At 43.4% G+C, this 20560-nt stretch overlaps 1 protein-coding gene across 1 annotated transcript in view; it reads left to right on the forward strand.

The window, feature by feature from the left end:
• Nucleotides 1-20560, forward strand: part of FAM171A1 (family with sequence similarity 171 member A1) — a 143515-nt gene that overhangs the window by 107202 nt on the left and 15753 nt on the right. The window contains exon 5 of the mRNA XM_023223235.2: nucleotides 2140-2316. Within this exon, the coding sequence (XP_023079003.1) occupies nucleotides 2140-2316 (177 nt within the window). The remainder of the gene's footprint in view (nucleotides 1-2139; nucleotides 2317-20560) is intronic.

The raw sequence follows: 20560 nt of genomic DNA on the forward strand, positions 1-20560 counted from the left end.
TTTCTAGGGCTTTTCTCTTCTACCTACCTGCTACCTGCTACCTGCCTACTTGGACATCCTGCCTAGAGTTTGATGAAAGAAAACAGCACTCGCTGATGGAAAACATTTTCTCTCAGTTGTTTATACTGTCTAGTAAGTTATTTAATGTCTCTGTAGTTTTTGTGTGTGTGTGTGTGGTTTTGTTTTATTTTGAGACAGGGTCTCACTCTGTCACCCAGGCTGGATTGCAGTGGTGTGATCATAGCTCACTGCAGCCTTCACTTCCCAGGCTTAAGTGATCCTCCCACTTCAGCCTCCTCAGTAGCTGGAACTGTAGGCACGCACCACCATGCCCAGCTAATTTTTTGTATTTTTTTGTAGAAACAGGGTTTCACTATGTTGCCCAAGCTGTTCTTAAACTCCTGGGCTCAAGCAACCCACCTCGGCCTCCCAAAGTGCCAGGATTACAGGCATGCACCACCGCGCCTGGCCAGCGTTTCTGTAGTTGTAAGTTCCATCTTCTCGAGAGGGTCTAACGGAACCTAGAGCGGTAAATTGTAGACCTGGCTTTGCTTCTGTATCAACTTTGAGCCTCTGGCACATTTATGTTTCAAGACACAAAATCTTTGGACCACAAACATGGTAAATTCTGAGTTTTGTTGGTTGTTTTTTTACCATAAAATGACATAACCAGACTAAAAGATTTCAAAACTTGGATCTCTGATTCCAACTTGGATCTTTCCATGAAATCTCCATTCCCACACCTTTGCCTTCATTAAAAAACAGAGATGGGTATGAATGATAAAAGGTAGAGTGGCATTAGCTGTGTAGAAATTCCTGTATGAAGGATTTAGCTGTAATTTGTTGCTGAGACTCTAAAATTCACTAGATTTGCTTTAAATGTTTAAATGTAGACCAGATTGGAGGTTTACATTAGCTCAGGTTGGTAGATAGGTAAGTATATAAGTAACTGAATAAAAAGTCCTATAGATTGTATTCTAATGCAGCTTAAATTTTTTATCACTGTGTTTTTGTTATTCTGCTCAAAGAAAGATGTAAAATTATGACAGAACGTATTTTGTGGGATATTGTATTTCACTAGAGGAAAATGTAAAATGGATTGCTTGAGTGCATAAATATATCGGTCTCATAAGCATTCTCTCATTTATCTGTAGGCAGTCATTAATGCTTTGGCCTGGACCAAAGGCCTTTAATGGAGAATAATTGGTGTATTGAGGTCCTTTTAAACAGACCAAAATAACAATGGCAACTAAAATAACTCATAAATATTTCAAGTCCAGTCCTCAGTAGCATACTTTTTAGCAGAAGTTAGTATTTTTGAAGCAATCTTTGAAGAAATTTGCTATATGAAAAAAAAACAGCCTCTACTCTAAAACATTTGGTTTTATTGAGGTTATCTGCCAAGTAAAGTAATTAACATGTGCCTGGGGCTCACTTTGTGTTAAAGTTACTTCCGGCGATTTCCACCTACACCTTTGTCTCACGTTATAGAAAAAACCTTGTCTTTTGAGATCATTTTTGAAAGCAAAACACAGTAATGAAAAATAGCAAACCTGGCCAGGCACAGTGGGTCACGTCTGTAATCCCAGCACAGGCCTGTGATTGCCAAGGCGGGCGGATCAGCTGAGGTCAGGAGTTCAAGACCAGCCTGGTCAATATGGCAAAACCCCATCTTTACTAAAAATACAAAAATTATCCGTCAGGGTGGCAGACGCCTGTAATCCCAGCTACTTGGGAGGCTGAGGCAGGAGGATCGCTTGAACCCAGGAGGTGGAGGTTACAGTGAGTTGAGATTGTGCCATTACGCTCCAGCCTGGGCGACAGAATGAGACTTTATCTCAAAAACAAACAAACAAACCTGAGCCTAGATTCCAGCTCAACCCCTACTGAGTGTATGCCCTTAGGCCACCTACCATTACTACTCTCTCTGAACCTGTTTCTTTACGTGTAAAGTGATGATTTTACCTGCCTAACTGGGTTGTGGTGAGGATTATGTATGTAAAGTGCTTAATGCGGTCCCTGGCACGTAGGTGGTGCTGTACTCGGTCAGTGGTAGCTGCGACTATTTTTTTGCAAAGGTTTCCACAGCCCACGTGGGTACTTTGCATGCAAATGATGGAAAATGCCTCTTCCTTCTAGGAAACAGCACCAGGCATGACCTGACCCCAGTCACAGCCGTCAGTGTCCACTTGCTGAGCAGTAATGGAACGCCGGTGCTGGTGGATGGCCCCATCTATGTCACTGTGCCCCTGGCCACGCAGAGCAGCCTGAGGCACAATGCCTATGTCGCGGCGTGGCGGTTTGACCAGAAGCTGGGTAAGCAAGAGTTCTGTGCCGACGATCGGCTACCAGATGGCTTCGTTACTGTTTGGTTTTCCTTCTAAGAAGCTCATGGAAGTCTCCTTTCCTTGAAGTCAGTGAATGCTGCCGCTCACATTGCATTGTGTGGTTTCTCGTGGGGACGGCACCCTTCCCGTGCCATTCAGGCCCTCTCTCGGGAACTCATTTTTTGTTTGTTTTCTTATTTGTTTTTGTTTTGCACATTTAACCTAATTTACTCGTAAAGAATCTGTAAACGTTATTAGAGCTAAAACTGGCTCTCCTAATCTTCATCCTTTTATTCATCAGAAGGTCATATGGTTGCTCTTGGTCATATGTGGTATTTTTTTTTTCCTGGTTTCTGAAAAAGGATAAACATTTGCCAAAACTGTACAAAACAAAGAAAATAAAAAGTACCCATACGTCTTACCACCTAGAGAAAACCGCTAATATACCTTGAATTCTGTCCTTCTAGGGCTTTCACAGTGCACGTAGGTATTAGTTATTAACTGCTGTGTCACACACCACCCTAAAAGTTAGCCACTTAAAACAACAGTGAGCTCCAGTACCTCAGAGTTCCTGGGGGTCAGGAATCCAGGAACTGCTGAGCTGGGTGGTAGGGCTCAGAGTCTCTTACAAGGCGGCTATCAAGGCTGTGGTCATCTCCAGCAAGGTTCAGCTGGGACTAGTGAGTGTGACTCACACGGCTGAAGGCAGGCCTCACTTCCTTGCCGGCTGTTGACCAGAGGCCTTACCTCCTTACCACGCGAGCCCCTCCACAGAGCTGCTGACTCCACGGCAGTTTGCTTTCCCCTGAGCAAATGATCCAAGAGTAAATAAAAATGATATAGCAGGCCGGGTGCGGTGGGTCACGCCTGTAATCCCAGCACTTTGGGAGACTGAGGCGGGTGGATCGCTTGAGGCCAGGAGTCTAAGACCAGCCTGGCCAACATGGCAAAACCCCATCTCTACTAAAAATACAAAATGCTGCGGAGCCAGGTGTGGCAGCGGGTACCTGTAATCCCAGCTTCTCAGGAGGGAGGCTGAGGCAGAAGAATCAATTGAACCCAGGAGGCAGAGGCTGCAGTGAGCCAAGATCACACCACTTCATTCCAGCCTGGGTTACAGAGCAAGACTCTGTCTCAAAAATCAATACATACATACATACATACATACATACATACATAGTCATTTAAAAGGCCAAGTGCCCAGAATGAGGTCATAGTCTTTTGCAACCTAATCGCAAAAGCAGCATACCATCATTTCTTTCCATAGGCTGTGGGTCACACAGACCCACAGTGGTGTAGACCAGCACTGGGAGTAGACTATACAGGCGGGTGAATACCAGGAGGTAGGGGTCACTTGGGGTTGGCTGTCTGAGAGATTAGCTTCTACAAAGCATATTTAGCAGAAATGAGATCATGTGCTGGGTACTGTTTGGGTGCAGTGGCTGCCACCTGAAATTCCAACACTGTGGGAGGCTAAGGCAGGAGGATTGCCTGAGCCCAGGAATTCAAAGTCACAGTGAGTCGTGATGCTATGATCAGGCCGCTGCACCTCCTCGGCAACAGAGCGAGACCGCTCACTCACTCACTCACTCAATAATACATACTTAAAAATACAGTTGTACAGCATGAACATCTTTCCACAGCATCATTATTCCGCCATATCAATTTTTGTAAGTCCATAGTATTCCATCCTGTGGATATATCATACTTCACTTTGGTTCATCAATCCCCTGCAATTAGAAAACATGTTATTGGCCAGGCACGGTGACTCACGCCTGTAATCCCAGCGCTTCCAGAGGCCGACGCGGGTGGATCATGAGGTCAGGAGTTCGAGACCAGCCTGGCCAAGATGGTGAAACCCCATCTCTACTAAAAATACAAAAATTATCCGGGCGTGATGGCTTACGCCTATAGTCCCAGCTACTTGGGAGGAGGCAGGAAAATTGCTTGAACCCGGGAGGCGGAGGTTGCGGTGAGCCGAGATCGTGCCATCGCACTCCAGCCTGGGCAACAAGACCAAAACTCCATCTAAAAGAAAAAAAAGTTATTATTCTAACCAATATTGTAGAAAATACCTTTGTAGCTAAATCTTCATGCACAGCTTTATTTCCTTAGGATGGCTTTTTAGAAGAATTGCTGAGTTACAAAATATACAAAATTCTAAAACTTTTAAAACATATTTCCAGATTTCCCTCCAGACAGTTGTATTGGTTTCCACTCAAGATACCAGCCCAGGAGCATGTGCTTGGGCTGAGGGTCTTGGCAGCATGGGGGCTCTTATCCCCCTTTGCTTCCTAGTGCCCTGAAAGTCAAGCTTGAAGATATCAATTTTCTGCCGGGCATGGTGGCTCACACCTGTAATCCCAGCACTTTGGGAGGCGAGGCAGGCAGATCACTTGAGGTCAGGAGTTTGAGACCAGCCTGGCCGACATGGTGAGACCCCATCTCTACTAAAAATACAAAAAAAAAAATTAGCCAGGTGTGGTGGTGCGTGCCCATAGTCTCAGCTACTTGGGAGGCTGAGGTAGAGGATCCCTTGAACCTGGGAGGCAGAGGTTGCAGTGAGCCGAGATCGCATCACTGCACTCCAGCCTGGGTGACAGAGCAAGACTCTGTCTCAAAAAAAGAAAATATCAGTTTTCAAATAACCCAGTTCAGAATTTAAAACTGTTAGACCATACATGAAGATAATTGGGAGATTTTTGATGTCAGTATATTTTCAAAGATACCTAATTCCTTGAATCAGTTAAAACAGAGTTCTAGGAATTATATTTGAAAAGAAACATCTTTTGGGCTTTTGGAGGGGATTTTTGTTTGGTCTTATTTTTACTTTCCAAATAATTAATAGAGACTCTGTAATTATTTGTGAGAAATGCATTGATTTTTACCAGCCATAGTAAGCTTGACATTGTTAAGTGGACTGTGATACTGTCTGTTCACATATCCTGCACCAAATGAGATGGGCCCTTTATTGATGGTGTGTGTTCTCTGCGAGCCTGATAATTTGGGGGGCATCAAGGTCATGGTGGGGACCTGAGGTACACTGGGCCTCCAGGAGGGAGTAGCCTGAGGAATGTGTGACCAAGAGTCTCTGAAGAATGTCAGAATTCTAAAGGGAGGAAGAAAATGGATAAAGAAAAACACAGAGAAAGTGGGCAAGAGAATGGAAAGAGCTTGTGTTTTGTTCCCTGAAAACCTGGGTTCTGCTGCTTATAAAACTGTGAGTCCCACGTGGGACAAATTACTTACCTCTATTTGCATTTGTAAGAGATAGGAATATACACCCCCTTGTATATTCTGCCTGTCCCCATTAGCCCTCCCAGGGGGTGCTCAAGCACACCCAGGTCAATGCACTGAGAAGCAGTGGAGAGTGTGGGTGAGAGCAGGGAATCTGGGGGGCACAGTGGTGTGGAATGCCAGCTCTGCCACCCACTGGCTCTGTGGCCTTGGCCAAGTTCCTTAACCTTTCTGGTCTAGTTTCTTCCACTGTGAAATGGCAATTGTAATAGTACCCACTGTTGTTACAATGAGTGTATTAGGATTCTCTAAAGAAACAGAGCCAATAGGAGATATATATATATTTGGAGAGAGAGATTGATTTTAAGGAATTGGCTCACAATTGGGAAGGCTGGCAAGTCCAAAATTGCAAGGTAGGCTGGCAGGTACGCTGAGATGAGGCCTTCCTCACTGTGGAGCGTGATCTGCTTTACTCAAAGTCAACTGATTGGGCCAGGCACTGTGGCTCATGCCTGTAATACCAGCACTTTGGGAGGCCAAGGCAGGCAGATCACGTGAGGTCAAGAGTTTGAGACCAGCCTAGCCAATATGGTAAAACCGCATCTCTACTAAAAATACAAAAAATTAGCTGGGTGTGGTGGTGCATACCTATAATCCCAGCTACTCCAGAAGCTGAGGCAGAAGAATCACTTAAATGCGGAGGTTGAGGTGGGCCGAGATCGCGTCCCCGCACTCCAGCTTGGACAACAGAGTGAGACACCATCTCAAAAAAAAAAAGTAAAGAAAAAAAAAGCAAAGTCAACTGGTTGAAAAGTTTATCTCTTCTAAACCAAGTATCTCCCTAGTAACATCCGGACATATTTGGCCACATTTCTGGGGACTGTGGCCTAGCCATGTTGTCAGACAAAATTAGTCATCACAAAAGTAAATGACAGCTTGTCACTTTCACGAGCACAGCCGATCCTTTCCGGTCCCCTCCCCGGCCTCATCCTGAGCACGTTGTGCAGGTTGCAGTGGTCCTAGCAGCTTGAACGGCATGGTATGTGGGTGCCAGTTACTCCCTGCGCCCTCACCGAGTCTGTGCCAGTACCAGTTACTCCCTGCGCCCTCGCCAAGTCTACACGGGTACCAGTTACTCCTTGTGCCCTCGCCAAGTCTATTTATCTTTGAATGCTTGTGATCAAGAACAGTTTCTGGCATAATGCTAGGTACCCAACTAAAATGTCTTTTGAATGGTTGAATCACATGAGAATAATTTTAGGGTTTTTTTTGCTTTCTTTTGTTTTTCAGAGACAAGGTCTCCCTCTGTCACCCAGGCTAGAGTGCAGTGGTGTGATCATAGCTCACTACAGTCTCGATCTCAAGAGCTGAAGCAATACTCCCACCTCAGCCCCCTGAATAGCTGGGACTACAAGGGTGGTCACCATGCCCAGCTAATTTTGGGGGGTTTTTTGAGATAGAGTCACTGTGTCGTCCAAACTGGCATGTGTGGGCAAGATCTCAGCTCACTACAACCTCCACCTCCCAGGTTCAAGCGATTCTAGTGCTTCAGCCTCCCAAGTAGTTGGGATTACAGGCTCCCACCACCACCCTGGGCTAATTTTTGTATTTTTTTAGTAGAGATGGGGTTTCACTATGTTGCCTAGGCTGGTCTCAAACTCCTGGGCTCAAGTGATCCACTCGCCTCTGCTTCCCTCAGTCCTGGGATGACAGGCATGAGCTGCCATGTCTAACCAATTTAGATATCTTTAAAAGGCAATTGAAGATACTTTGATATGGCATCTGTACTTAAGTTGACTGTATACATAGAAGTTACCTTTATGTATATAAGTATATGTACACGTTATAGAAGGATGGTGCTTTAAGCTCTTGTTTAGAGGGAGGACCGTTCTATTGGATTTTTTTTTTAATCTTGGAGGCTCCATCCCTGCTGTTTATTTTCTCCTCATTTTTGCCTTCTCTTTTTTAGTGAGTGTATTTGAATGTGGAGGCTGGGGCTCCTAATATAAGGAAGCCGTCCCTAGGGCTTCCTGTGTGGGTCGCGTGCACTGTGACGATATGGCACAGGTGTATAAAAGCAGCATCCTTGCTTTCCTTGGTGGACTTTATATACAGTTCACAAACAACAAACTTACTTGAAGTTTTTGATGTCCATGGCAGATGGAAGGATCTCTGCATCCTCATCTCTGGGCCCTGTGGATATCACCTTATATAGTCAAGGGACTTGGTGGAAGTGACGAAGAATCTGGAGATGGGGGGATTCTCATTGACTTTCTGGTTGGGCCCACGGCCATCACAAGGGCTCTTATGAGTAGGATGCAGGAGGAGCCAGAATCAGAGGAGATAGCAGAGTGATGATGGGAGCGCAGGCCGGAGCCATGAACTTTGGAAATGCGGGAAGGGGACCCAAGCCAAGGAATACAGGCAGCCACTGGATCAGGAAGGGATTCTCCCTTCTGAGCCTCCAGGAGGAACCGGCTCTGCGGACTCCTTGACTTGAGACCAGAGAAACTAGTTTTGGACCTCTGACCTCCAGGAATGTAAGAAAGTCATTCTGTGCTGTTTTAAGACGCTATACTTGTGGTAATTTTTTATAGCAGCAATAGGAAATGAATACAATACAGAAATTGGTGAAGACAGAGGTGTGTGCATTGTTAGGAAGCCTCTGAAGTTTAAGTTAGCCCATTCTCTGTTTCCTCTCTAGAAAAACTACCCATGACGGTACATTGGGAATCTTCATTGTGTAGTCGACCTATTTCCACTTTTTTTTTTTTTTTTTTTTTTTTGAGATGGAGTCTTACACTGTCAGCCAGACTGGAGTGCAGTGGTGCAGTCACACACAGATCACTGCAGCCTTGACCTCTCAAGCTAAAGCAATCCTCTGACCCCAGCCCCCAAGTACCTGGGACTGCAGGCACACACCACCACACCTGGCTAATTTTTTTTATTATTTATTTTCTGTAAAGACAAGTTCTCACCATGTTGCTCAGGCTGGTCTCAAATTCCTGGCCTCAAGTGATCCATTTCAGCCTCCCAAAGGGCTGGGATTGTAGGCGTGAGCCAACATGCCCGGCCTAAATGGTCTTTTTAACTTAGCATTTACTGTGAAAAATGTAACTGCCAAATTCTTGGTTGTAACAGATTGCATGTATGCAGAAAAAAGCCAACATTTGTGGATAGTCATTCAAAAATAACCAAATGAATTAAAATATGTTTTCTGAAAACTTTAAGATAAGATGGACATTTCAAAGAGACCATATGTTTTTTCACTTATTAAACTCAATAGAAGCCTGCATATTTCCTAAGACTTTTGTTGCTATTACATCTAATTATAATATTAAGTAGAAATTAAAATATTTTAGTTAAATAAAAAATTCTAAAGACGGTATTAGATCAGGAAAAAAATGGGGAATGTGCCAACACATCTTAAGCACATAAAACAATTTAATAATTAGTTGCTATTTATGATTACGGTAATCAATCACCTCAAATTGTTTAATACTTTAAATTATCTATTGTTGAGGTAAATCAAAATAATTGCCAATTCCAAGTTGTTTAACAGCCAGAAATAGCACAGATAGCAACTTGTGAATCTATTAATAATTTTTCATCTAAGTTGGGTTTGGCCAACTGTGGCCTGAAAGCAAAGAATCATTTTTACATTTTTAAATGATTGAAGAAAAAAATCAAATGGGGGAATGTTGATCAAGGGGTGCAAAGTTTTAGTTCTGCAGGATGATTAAGCTCCAGAGACTTAAGGCAAAGCCTGCTAACTGTTGTTAATAGGACTGTATTGTATACTTAAAATTTACTAAGAGGGTAGATTCAAAGTGTTCTTACCACTGAGAGAAAGAAGATGAAAAAACAATGATAACTGTAAAGTGATGGATATGTTAATTAGCTTGATGTATGTATCAACACATCAGGTCAGACAGCTTAAGTATATAAAATTTTTGTTTTTCAACTGTACGTCAATAAATATGGGGGAAATAAAGAATCAAAAGAAGAGGAATATCTCATGCCACATGAAAATTATATGAAATTCATATGTAGGCATCCCTAAATAAAGTTTCACTGGAACCCTGCCAGGCCCGTCTGCTGGCATATTGTCTGTGCGTGCTTTTGCACTACAACACAGGGTTGAATCATTGCAACAGAAACTTATATCCCCACAAACCAAAAATATTTACTATCTGGCCTCTTACAGGAAAAAAAAAAAAAAAATTGTGACCTCTTGTCTAAGTGCCTTCCAGAGAAAGTTCTTTCCATCCTAATATTACAGCGCCAGTGTATTCCACACTCTACGGAGCACACCGGGGTGCCCAGACAGCCATAACTTCCATATTTCCTGTTAGGTGACAGCCCTCCTGTATTTTGCCAGCATTGACAATTGATGCTCAGAGTGACAGCACCTTCATTGTAGGGCCAGACCTCAAACTCTGTAAAGAAAGATGAAATTATTTTATGGTTCGATGGGACTTCTGTTCACATGGTACAATCACATGGTGGCTTTTGTTTGTGTGTGTGTGTGTGTGTTTGTTTGTTTGTTTAAAGAAGGGGTCCTGCTCTGTCACCCAGGCTGCAGTGCAATGGTACAATCGGAGCTGGAACTCCTGGGTTCAGGAGATCCTCCTACCTCAGCTTCCTGAACAGCTGGGATGACAGGTGTACACCACCATGCCTAGCTAATTTGTAAATTTCTTTTTTTGTGGAGACAGGGTCTTGCAGTGTTGCCCAGACTGGTTTCAGATTCCTGCCCTCAAGTGATCCTCCCAACTCAGCCTCCCAAGTCACTGGGATTACAATGACTATGAGCCACCACCCTGCCTCAAAATCATGTTTTAACACTAAATCAGTATATCCGTGTTTTAACTCTAACTCACACTCTTTAATCCTTGACTGCCAGGAAATTGAAAGTTTACTGTTAGGAGAGAGACCTAGAGATGCTCCCTTTCAAACCCCATGAGAGTGGGCTCAATTTTTGATGCTGCCATTTATCACAGTTGTCTTTTACTTTTTTTTCTTTTGGAACAGGCAAATAATTTCCCATTCTTGAAACTGGCATCTTCATGTTTCAACCTATATATTCATTAGAAGGTGATCAACTAGATTAACACCATCTTAGAATACAAATAACATTGAATTTGTTTAGTATGTTACAACAGCATGAGTTGTCTAATTGCTATATGGACCCTCAATAAAAATGATTTTGTGTATGTGTGTGTGTGTGATGGAGTCTCGCTCTGTCACCCAGGCTGGAGTACAATAGCATGATCTCAGATCACCGCAATCTCTGCCTCCTGGGTTCAAGTGATTCTCTTGCCTCAGCCTCCCAACTAGCTGGGACTACAGGCGCATGCCACCACACCAGGCTAATTTTTGTATTTTTAGTAGAGATGGGGTTTCACCATGTTGACCAGGCTGGTCTTGAACTCCTGGCCTCAAGTGATCTGCCTGCCTCGGCCTCCCAAAGTGCTGGGATTACAGGCATGAGCTACCACACCCAACCTAAAATAAATTTTTTAAGAAGCACGACTTGCATATATAAGTTGAGCATCTCAAATCCGAAAATCCAAGGTTTGAAATGTCCCAAAATCCAAAACTTTTTAAGGACCATCATGATACTCAAAGGTCATGCCCAAAGGAAATGCTCACTAGAGCATTTTGGATTTCAGATTTTGGATTTTCAGATTAAGTATGTTCAGTGGGTAAGTATCATGCAAATATTCCAAAATCCAAAACACTTCTGGTCCCAAGCATCTTGGATAAAGGATATTCCACTCATACTGGAATCGAGACTTTTGTCACATTGGCATGTTTTGTTAAAGCTATTTTGTTAAAATACTGTGATTTGTAGAGCAAAGAAGCAGTCTATTTAGTGGATCTCTTTTCCTTAAAGAATCAGCAGAATATGTAATGATCTAATTGTGCTCTCTGTGTCCCGGGTGTCAAGAGGTATGTGAGGGGAAGGAAATAAAATGAATTTGTAGCCAGGCACAGTGGCTCACACCTGTAATCCCAGCACTTTGGGAGGCCAAGGTGGGCAGATCACTTGAGGTCAAGAGTTTGAGACCAGCCTGGCCAACACAGTGAAACTCCATCTCTACTAAAAATACAAAAATTAGCTGGAGCCGGGTGTGGTGGTGGGTGCCTGTAATCCCAGCTTCTCCGGAGGCTGAGATCCCTTGAACCTGGGAGGTGGAGGTTGCAGTGAGCCAGCATTGCACCATTGCACTCCAGCCTGGGCGACAGAGTAAGACTCTGTCTCAAAAAATAAATAAATAATTAATTAAATAAAGTGAATATGTATTGTGCAGTGACCAATTTGACCTTTGAAAGAAGCAGTTTTCCTTCCCATGTCTGGCAAAGGAAGTTTTGTTAGACATGGTACATACCTCTTAGCTGAGCCTTTCTGGACAGTAAGAGATGATCATGTTAGCTCTATTTTACAGACATCTACCCTTTCTTTATCCTGTAACTGGGGCAGCAGATGGCTGTCTGATGTACAGGTTGTCAGACTGACATCTGACTTGTTGCCCTGGGGAATGGTCACAAGCAAACCAGGTCAGTGGTTTGAATTTAAAGTGATGGACATCAAGTGGCAAAATAAATAAATGATTTATGGATCCTGTATTTGATAAGTTTCTGCTGTTTAAGGGCAACCTGGATTATAGGATTTGGATACTCTCATTCTGATGAGATGATAGAAATAAAAGCATATTCTAAAAGGGAAGCTACGTCGTAGAATCCAGTTTTAACTGCCTCTCCAAAACACAGCATGAGAGTGTGTGTGGGTTGCTATAGAAATGGTGGTTACTGAACCAGCCTCTTACCATGTACGATGCATTTGTGTCAGGCTCTCAGGAATACCCACTCATAATTGGCCTGTAGGAGATTTGTCTCCACTTCAGACAGTGAATGTTATGGCTATGATGAGCTCATTTAACTAGTCCTTTTACCTAAGTCACCGACAACTTACCTTTGAAGGTGGAGCATGATGTAAAATACAGATCTAAGATTGTTTTTCCATTTCATTGGGTTTTTAATTGAGTTGGGGGGGGAGGGCAGCGAAGAGTGGGAGTTCTTACAGCACAAGATTATGTTTGCAACGTGAAGAAAATGAAAATATTATTGAACATGTAAATGATGGGCTTTGGGTGATAATGCCGTGTGAATGCAGGCTCATCAATTGTAGCGAAGGCACCTTTCTGGTAGGGGATATTGAGTCTGGTGTATGTGGATATCTGCACCTTCCGTTCAGTTTTGCCGTGAACCGAAATCTGCTCTTTAAAAAATAGTCTTCAATGAAATCATTATTATATTAGCTTATCTTTGTCTCTATATATCACAAGCCACATGTCTAGGTGAAGTAACCCAGATTGGAATACTGAGGTGGCTGATTGGATTATAGGAATAAACATTACTGCACTGTGCTCCCAAACGTTAGAATGAAAGAAGGGAGTTCATTTCTCTACCAAGTCTGTGAGTAGATGTGTGATGTGATTTTAGAACCTTAGGCATCATCTTTTATTTTTTGAAAAAGAATAGATGCAGTAGTTCAGGGCATTCAGCAAAGGAGGAATTCAACTTACCTAAGGTAATATCAACATATCCCTAAGAAAGCTGTTACTGGAAATAGGCCTCTTTACAGTGGAAATATGCAGAGTTAAGGCTATTGCTTAGAAATAAAGAAATAACTCTCAGGAAAAGTGTCTGTACTTTCCCAGATGTCAAAATCACTTAGGGGTGAATGGGGCTTTAATGAGACCGGTAGGGGGAAAAGGGGGCAATGTACCTGCAAAAAAAAAAAAAAGCGATTGAAGTGATCACAGATAGCAAAGAACACGGAGAGCCTGGGACTTGTTTGGGTGCGATGGCAGTTCAGTGAAAACTTTGTCTCGCCGAAGATGGTGGTGTGTCCTTGGAGATGCCAGTTGGTGTCTGTTGCCACTGTGGACTCAGCATCGCAGTGTCTCTGTACCGCTCCTGTTCTCCGACAGAGAGCAGGAAGGCCGGGTAGCGCTGGTCCTGCCCCTGGGAGAAGAACGAAGCCATGATCTCAGAACATCGACATTTGTTTTTCAGCGTTGCCTAGCAACTCAAAAAATAATCTTGTGTTATCAATCCATTCTTAGGAATCATGAAGCCTTTTGTGTTTGTCTCCCCCAAAAATGAGAACTTTCAGATAATAATAGCATCACATTAGTTCTAGTATAATGGGGTTCAGGGAGCACTTTTGTTTAAAAACCCTATTCTTAGGGACTTAGGTCTCTTAACGTATCATTTTATGTAGAACTACAGTTTCCCATGCTTAGTATAGCCTCTTTTGTGGTCTTGGAGTTGTAGAGGTTTTATTTTACACTGCATTCTTAGTCACCACTTACGGAGTATTCACTTTGTGGATTATCCGTGTCAAATACGTGTCTTCCTGCGGGCTTTCCCTATCACCCAGGAGCCTCAAGGCCCTCTTAGTGTGCTGCTATTTGGCCTGGATTTTTTTTTTTTTACGTCAAGTCTCACTCCGCCTCCCAGGTTCAAGGAGTTCTCCTGCCTCAGCCTCCCAAGTAGCTGGGACTACAGGCATGTGCCACCACACCCAGCATATTTTTGTATTTTTAGTGGAGATGGGGGTATCACCATGTTGGCCAGCGTGGTCTCGAACTTCTGGCCTCAAGTGATCCTCCTGCCTCAGCCTCCCGAAGTGCTGGGATTACAGGTAGTGAGCCACCACACCCAGCCTGGCCTGGATTTTAAGGACAGCATCTAACACACTCATTCTAATATTAACCTGGATGAAAAAGGACTAGGAAAGTAAAGCCACTTTATTTCAGAATTCAGTACTTTTAAGTCTCACCTGGTTTCAGTTGCCTCCACTTGAGTGGGTAACTAAAAGGTAGAATATTTTTGATAGATGTGAATATTGCACTGAATGAGACACAGCTCATAGCATTCGTGAACAGAATAGAGGCCACGTGCAGCCCAGCCACTGAGACAGCTTGGTCTTGAATGCTGGTTCCTCCTCCGGTGACTCAGTGTGTGGTCTTGAGCAAGTCCTTTTTCCTCTCTGGGCTTCAGTTTCCTCCTCTATAAAATGGGGATCATAATAGCCCCAGCCCCTCCCTCATAGAATTGTTGTAAATGGAGAGTGCCTGGCCCTTGGAAAAGGCTCCATATGTGTTTGCCACTCTTATCATCATCATCGCTGCTATTATTGAGCCCATATGCAGTGTGTGAATTTTTTTTTTTTTTTTTTTTTTTTTTTCTGAGACGGAGTCTCACTCTGTTGCCCAGGCTGGAGTGCAGTGGAGTACAGTGTCGCGATCTTGGCTCACTGCAACCTCTGCCTCCCAGGTTCAAACCATTCTCCTGTCTCAGCCTCTCAAGTAGCTGGTATCATAGGCACCTACCCAACTAATTTTTGTATTTTTAGTAGAGACGGGATTTGGCCATGTTGGCCAGGCTGATCTCAAACTCCTGTCCTCAGGTAACTGGCCCACCTCGGCCTCCCAAAGTGCTGAGGTTACAGGCCACCATGCCCGGCTCAGGGGCTACTTTTTAACCCCTCCTTTTTGTGCATGGCAGTTGCTGCATGGCAGTTTGAAAATGAAAAGTCCCTCTGATCAGCCGGACACGGTGGCTCATGCCTGTGATCCCAGCACATTTGGGAGGCCAAGGCAGGCGGCACAAGGTCAGGAGATCCAGACCATCCTAACATGGTGAAAACCCGTCTCTACTAAAAATACAAAAAAAGAAAGAAAGAAAGAAAATTAGCTGGGTGTGGTGGCAGGCACCTGTAGTCCCAGCTACTCGGGAGGCTGAGGGAGGAGAATGGCATGAACCCAGGAGGCGGAGCTTGCAGTGAGCCGAGATCTCACCACTGCACTCCAGCCTAGGTGACAGAGCGAGACTCTGTCTCAAAAAAAAAAAAAAAAAAAACCTGCCGCAGTCAATCAGACTGGTTGCTAGCCTACTTTTCCCCTCCCGTAACCAAATAGACTGCTTATGGGCTACTAGAGTGAACCAATATGAAACTGCTATAGGATATTTATACCTCAGAATGTTCTGTAACCAACGCTTCTGAGCCTCTTGCTGTAGCCTGCTCCCACTCTGTGGAGTGTACTCTCATTTAAGATAAGTCTCTGCTTTGGCTGCCTTGCATGTGTGTTTTGTCCAATTCTTTGTTCTAAACGCCAAGAACCTGGGCAGCTACCCTCAACGGGTAACAATTTGTCATCAGGTACACCGTTCAGTTGATGTTTTTAATTTGAAATTTATTTTGAAACTGTAGCTTTGTTTCTTGTTTCTTTTGTAAGTTTGTTTTGGTTTTATACTTTTGTATGAGCTATAATCTCTTTTACATTAGCACTCACTTAACACATGATTTTTTAAAAGAAGATCAACAGTTTGTTTTTTTTTTTCCTTTCTAATGTAGTTTTGTGCATTCATCCTGCCTGAAACTTCTTAAGTTCTGTAAATGTTAGAAGAGGGCCTGTCCTTGGGAAATCACTCATGTCGGTGGACCTAAATGCTTCCGGCCTCAAATATGAGATCTGTAAAATCTCCCTTCCAAGGTTGTATAAGACCCTAAGTGTGATCATTTACATAAAGCACCTAGTACACTGCCAGCCATGTATCACATTTTTAATGTCGTGGTTCCTTTTTTTCTTTTTTTTTTTTTTTTTTTGAGACACAGTCTTGCTCTGTCACCAGGCTGGAGTGCAGTGGCACGAACTCGCTGCAACCTCTGACTCCCTGGTTCAAGCCATTCTCCTGCCTCAGCCTCCCGAATAGCTGGGATTATAGGCACATGCCACCATGCCCAGCTGCTTTTTGTATTTTTAGTAGAGATGGTGAGATGGTTTTTCACCATGTTGGCCATGATGGTCTTGATCTCCTGACCTCGTGATCCACCCACCTCGGCCTCCCAAATTGCTGGGATTACAGGCATAAGCCACCACGCCAGGCCATCATGGTTCTTTTTGCCACTACCTTTGAATCACCCCTTTAAAATTATTTTTACGCACACACATACACACCCACCCTGAATACACCCAGCATGTGCAGAATGTACTTCACTAGAACCTTCCACAGAAGCGTCTAGCTTGCGCCTGCAGTATGCCGTGTACATGTAGTTGTATCTTGCAGCCCAGCCATTTCCAGTATGCAGTTTGAAGTTTTCCTAAATTGAAGGGGAAGACAAATAGGATCACAACTTAGATCCTTTAGGAAAAAAAATTTTTTTTGTTGTTTTGTTTTTTCTTTTTGAGACGGAGTCTCCATCGCCCAGGCTGGAGTGCAGTGGCGCAATCTCGGCTCACTGCAAGCTCCACCTCCCGGGTTCACACCATTCTCCTGCCTCAGCCTCCTGAGTAGCTGGGACTACAGGCACGCACCACCATGCCTAGCTACTTTTTGTATTTTTAGTAGAGACGGGAGTTTCACCATATTGGCCAGGCTGGACTCAAACTCCTGACCTCATGATCTGCCCACCTCGGCCTCCCAAAGTGCTGGGATCACAGGCATGAGCCACTGTGCCTGGCCTTGTCCAATTTTTAATTGGCTTATTTTCTTATTGTATATCATGTACAATTTTTTTGTATATTTCTTATTGTATATTATGTACAATATAATTTTTTGTATTTTTAGTAGAGACAGGGTTTCACTGTGTTAGCCAGGATGGTATCGATCTCCTGACCTCGTGATCCACCCGCCTCAGCTTCCCAAAGTGCTGGGATTACAGGCGTGAGCCCCCGCTCCCGGCCCAAAAAAAAAAAAAAAGGTTTGTATCTATTCATTCTTAGCTGAGCTTATCCATTAGAAAAACAGGTATTCCTACAAACTAACATTTTACACCATTATTCCCAAAGCAGCCCTGGAGGTGGGGGGCTCCCGTCTTTATCAGAAAGGAACTTTAGCTCAGTAGAGTTGACTGTTTCCCACACTCATGGGATGTCCTAGGGAAGGGGGAGACAGAAAACACGATTTCTTCAGACTCCAAATCCCCTTCCTTTCCCAGTTTATCAGATTTTTGTGGATTCCCACTTCAATGCCAAGACTTAATGTGGTTGAATAGAATAATGGGCTGATCTGAGAATGCAGAACAACCACCCGTTCCCAGATATGTTTTGTTTGGTCCATACGGTTGGTTTGGGGATATTTGTTTGTTGTGTTTGAATTTACTGCCAACATTAAAAAATGGGAAGATTTCCCATGAAATTCTATTCCTGGCTTCACTTAGGAAAAAAAAAAATCAAACAGTTCCTTCGGTCAGCAAATATTTATTGAACATCTTCTCTGTGCCAGACATTACTCTGTTGTAGGCTCTTGGGATAAAACAATGGCAAAACAAGCCGGGGAAGGGCCCTATAATTACAAAGCTGTTGTTCTAGAAGAAGGAGACCGACAATTAGCTAGTTTATTTCAGATGGCAGAGAAACAATTAAGCAGAGTGATGGCGGAGAGAGTCATTAGCTGGTCAGAACTTTTGGAGAAGTGACGTTTGAGCTGAGATCCTAACAACACCCAGAATCCTAACGTGGGCTTATCTTGGGGACAGGACATCCCTGGCAGGAACAATGGTCAGTGCAGAGGTCTCAAGCTTGGAACCAACTAGGTCACTAAGCAACATGTCCCTCTAGGCAAGGACACAATGGCGTCTGTAGTCATTTGAAATTTTTGTTGTTGTTGTTGTTTTGATATGTTCTCATTTTGTCACCAAGGCTAGAGTGTAGTGGCATGACCATGGCTCACTGCAGCCTGGAGCCCCTGGGCTCAAGCGATCCTCCTGCCTCAACCTCCTAAGTAGCTGGGACTACAGGCACCTGCGACCACGGCCCAGCTAATTTTTTAATTTTTTATTTTTTGTAGAGATGTGGTCTTGCTGTGTTGCCAGGACTGATCTTAAACTCCTAGGCACAAGAGACTCTTCCACCTAGGCTTCCCAAAGTGCTGAAATTGCCGGCATGAGCCACCACGTCCAGCCATCTGTAGGCATTTGAGTGCACTGACCCCTGGCCTATAGTCTGACAAGTGACCAGATTCCTTCTTGAGTATATCAGAAATATTTCTGAAGTTGCTGCAAGCACTAGCCACCTAGTGAACGCACTACAGCCACATGGTGGGAAATGGCATTAGGGCATTTTGTGGGTGTGACAATTCTGTCTGACAGAGTTGCCACACCCACAAAAGGGCAAATAATTTAGAGAGGCGTTGCTACTCGGAGTGAGATCTGATGATGAATGGCACCTGCATCACCGGAGCTCGTTAGAACTGCGTTCTCAGGGCTGTGCACAGTGGCTCACACCTGTAGTCCCAGCGTTCTGAGAAGCCAAGGCGAGAAGATCGCTAGAACTCAGGAGTTTGAGACCTGCTCAGGTAACATAGGAAGACCCCATCTCTATAAAAAACAAAAATTTAGCCAGGCATGGTGGCATGTGTCTGTGGTCCTAGCTACTCAGGAGGCTGAGGTGGGAAGATCATTTGAGCCAGGAGTTTGAAGCTGTAGTGAGCTGTGATTGCACCACTGCACTCCAGCCTGGGTGACAGAGAGAGAACCTGCCTCAAATAAGATGATGAGATGAGATGAGATAAGATAAGATAAGATAAGATAAAAACCTGCCTTCTCAGGCTTTCCTCCAGACCTCTGGATCAGAACCTGCACTTAGCAAGATCTCTATGTCAACAAGCTCTTTAACAAGCATCCTACCACATGTCTCCAGATTTGTAATTTCTCTGTTATGAGAACACCCAGTTATTCTCTGTAAATTATCTGTTATGCTGTCTTTTATTTTGAGGATTTTTCCAGTGCAGGGGACTAATGCCTGTGCTACCCGCAATCCTTGTGTGCTCCCCACCCAGTCCCTTCTGACATGTAATTGCAAGATGGGTATTGGCCTCGGTGGGTAATTAACAAAATTTCTCTCCAGATGGGGCTAATTAGCTTGTATTCTGACCTACTTTCAGGAAATGTATCTATATCTATTGTAAATTCGGAAGTCTCTCATTAAATTTTATTAATGCTCTTATGTATCCTGATACCTCTAGCTGTCTATTTAAGGAATAAGCTTTCTATAAGTCTGCCAGTATTTTATGGTTTCCCATAACTGCTTCTTTCCTAAAACTTGTTTCAGTAAGTCTTATGACAGCTCAGCTAAAGCTTAAAGGAAAAAAAATCAGTTGCTTAAATTTAAGAATCTTTCTCAAAAACTACCTAAAAATACCCAGGAATGTGTTGCAGCTGAATACAGTCATCGTGTTAATTTCTAATATTCAACACATTCATGATTTCATGCTTCAAACAGAAGGTCATTGGTTACAATGAGTTGCCCTTAATTTTATTCTTGTTTAAACCAGCCCTGAAATGTACTTGCCCACAGCTATGAGAATCCAACCATCTGCACATAACTTTTGCTCTTCAGTTTGATTGCTTTCAACAAGAATGATTAGATAATTGACCACCGGGCAAATACTTTGCTATATAATTAACAAGGAATGTTTACTCCTGACATATTTCATGGAAAAATAATTCCAAAGAAGGAAACCTAGCTACTCAAAGCCATAGACTTTAATTTGGAAAAAAAAGAGGACTACCCCACAGTGTCATAAATGTAGAAATTGTCACTGTTTCTGCCATACTGAAGAATGTGGGTTAAGGGCTGATGGCTTTTTATTTGATTTTAATGTGATTCTGTGCTGATTTTGTTAAAGCACACAATAACGTAGACTTAGGTATTGATAATTCTATATATACAGTTGGTAGAAACTTATGGAGATTATTGCTTAATGCAGATGAAAGCCCTAGGAAGCAAGTCATCTGTTTTCTAGAGAAATCTAGCATGTTCAGGGATCCAGAAAGGCCTGATGGTGATGATGGTGATGGGAGTGACAGTGGGATAATGGTGATGGTGATGATGGCGGTGATGATGATGGTGATGGGGGTGACAGTGGTGGTGATGGTGATGGTGATGATGGTCATGAGGGTGACAGTGGTGATAATG

This window comes from Piliocolobus tephrosceles, chromosome 9 (genome assembly GCF_002776525.5).
Source record: "Piliocolobus tephrosceles isolate RC106 chromosome 9, ASM277652v3, whole genome shotgun sequence".
NCBI classification, from domain to species: domain Eukaryota; kingdom Metazoa; phylum Chordata; class Mammalia; order Primates; family Cercopithecidae; genus Piliocolobus; species Piliocolobus tephrosceles.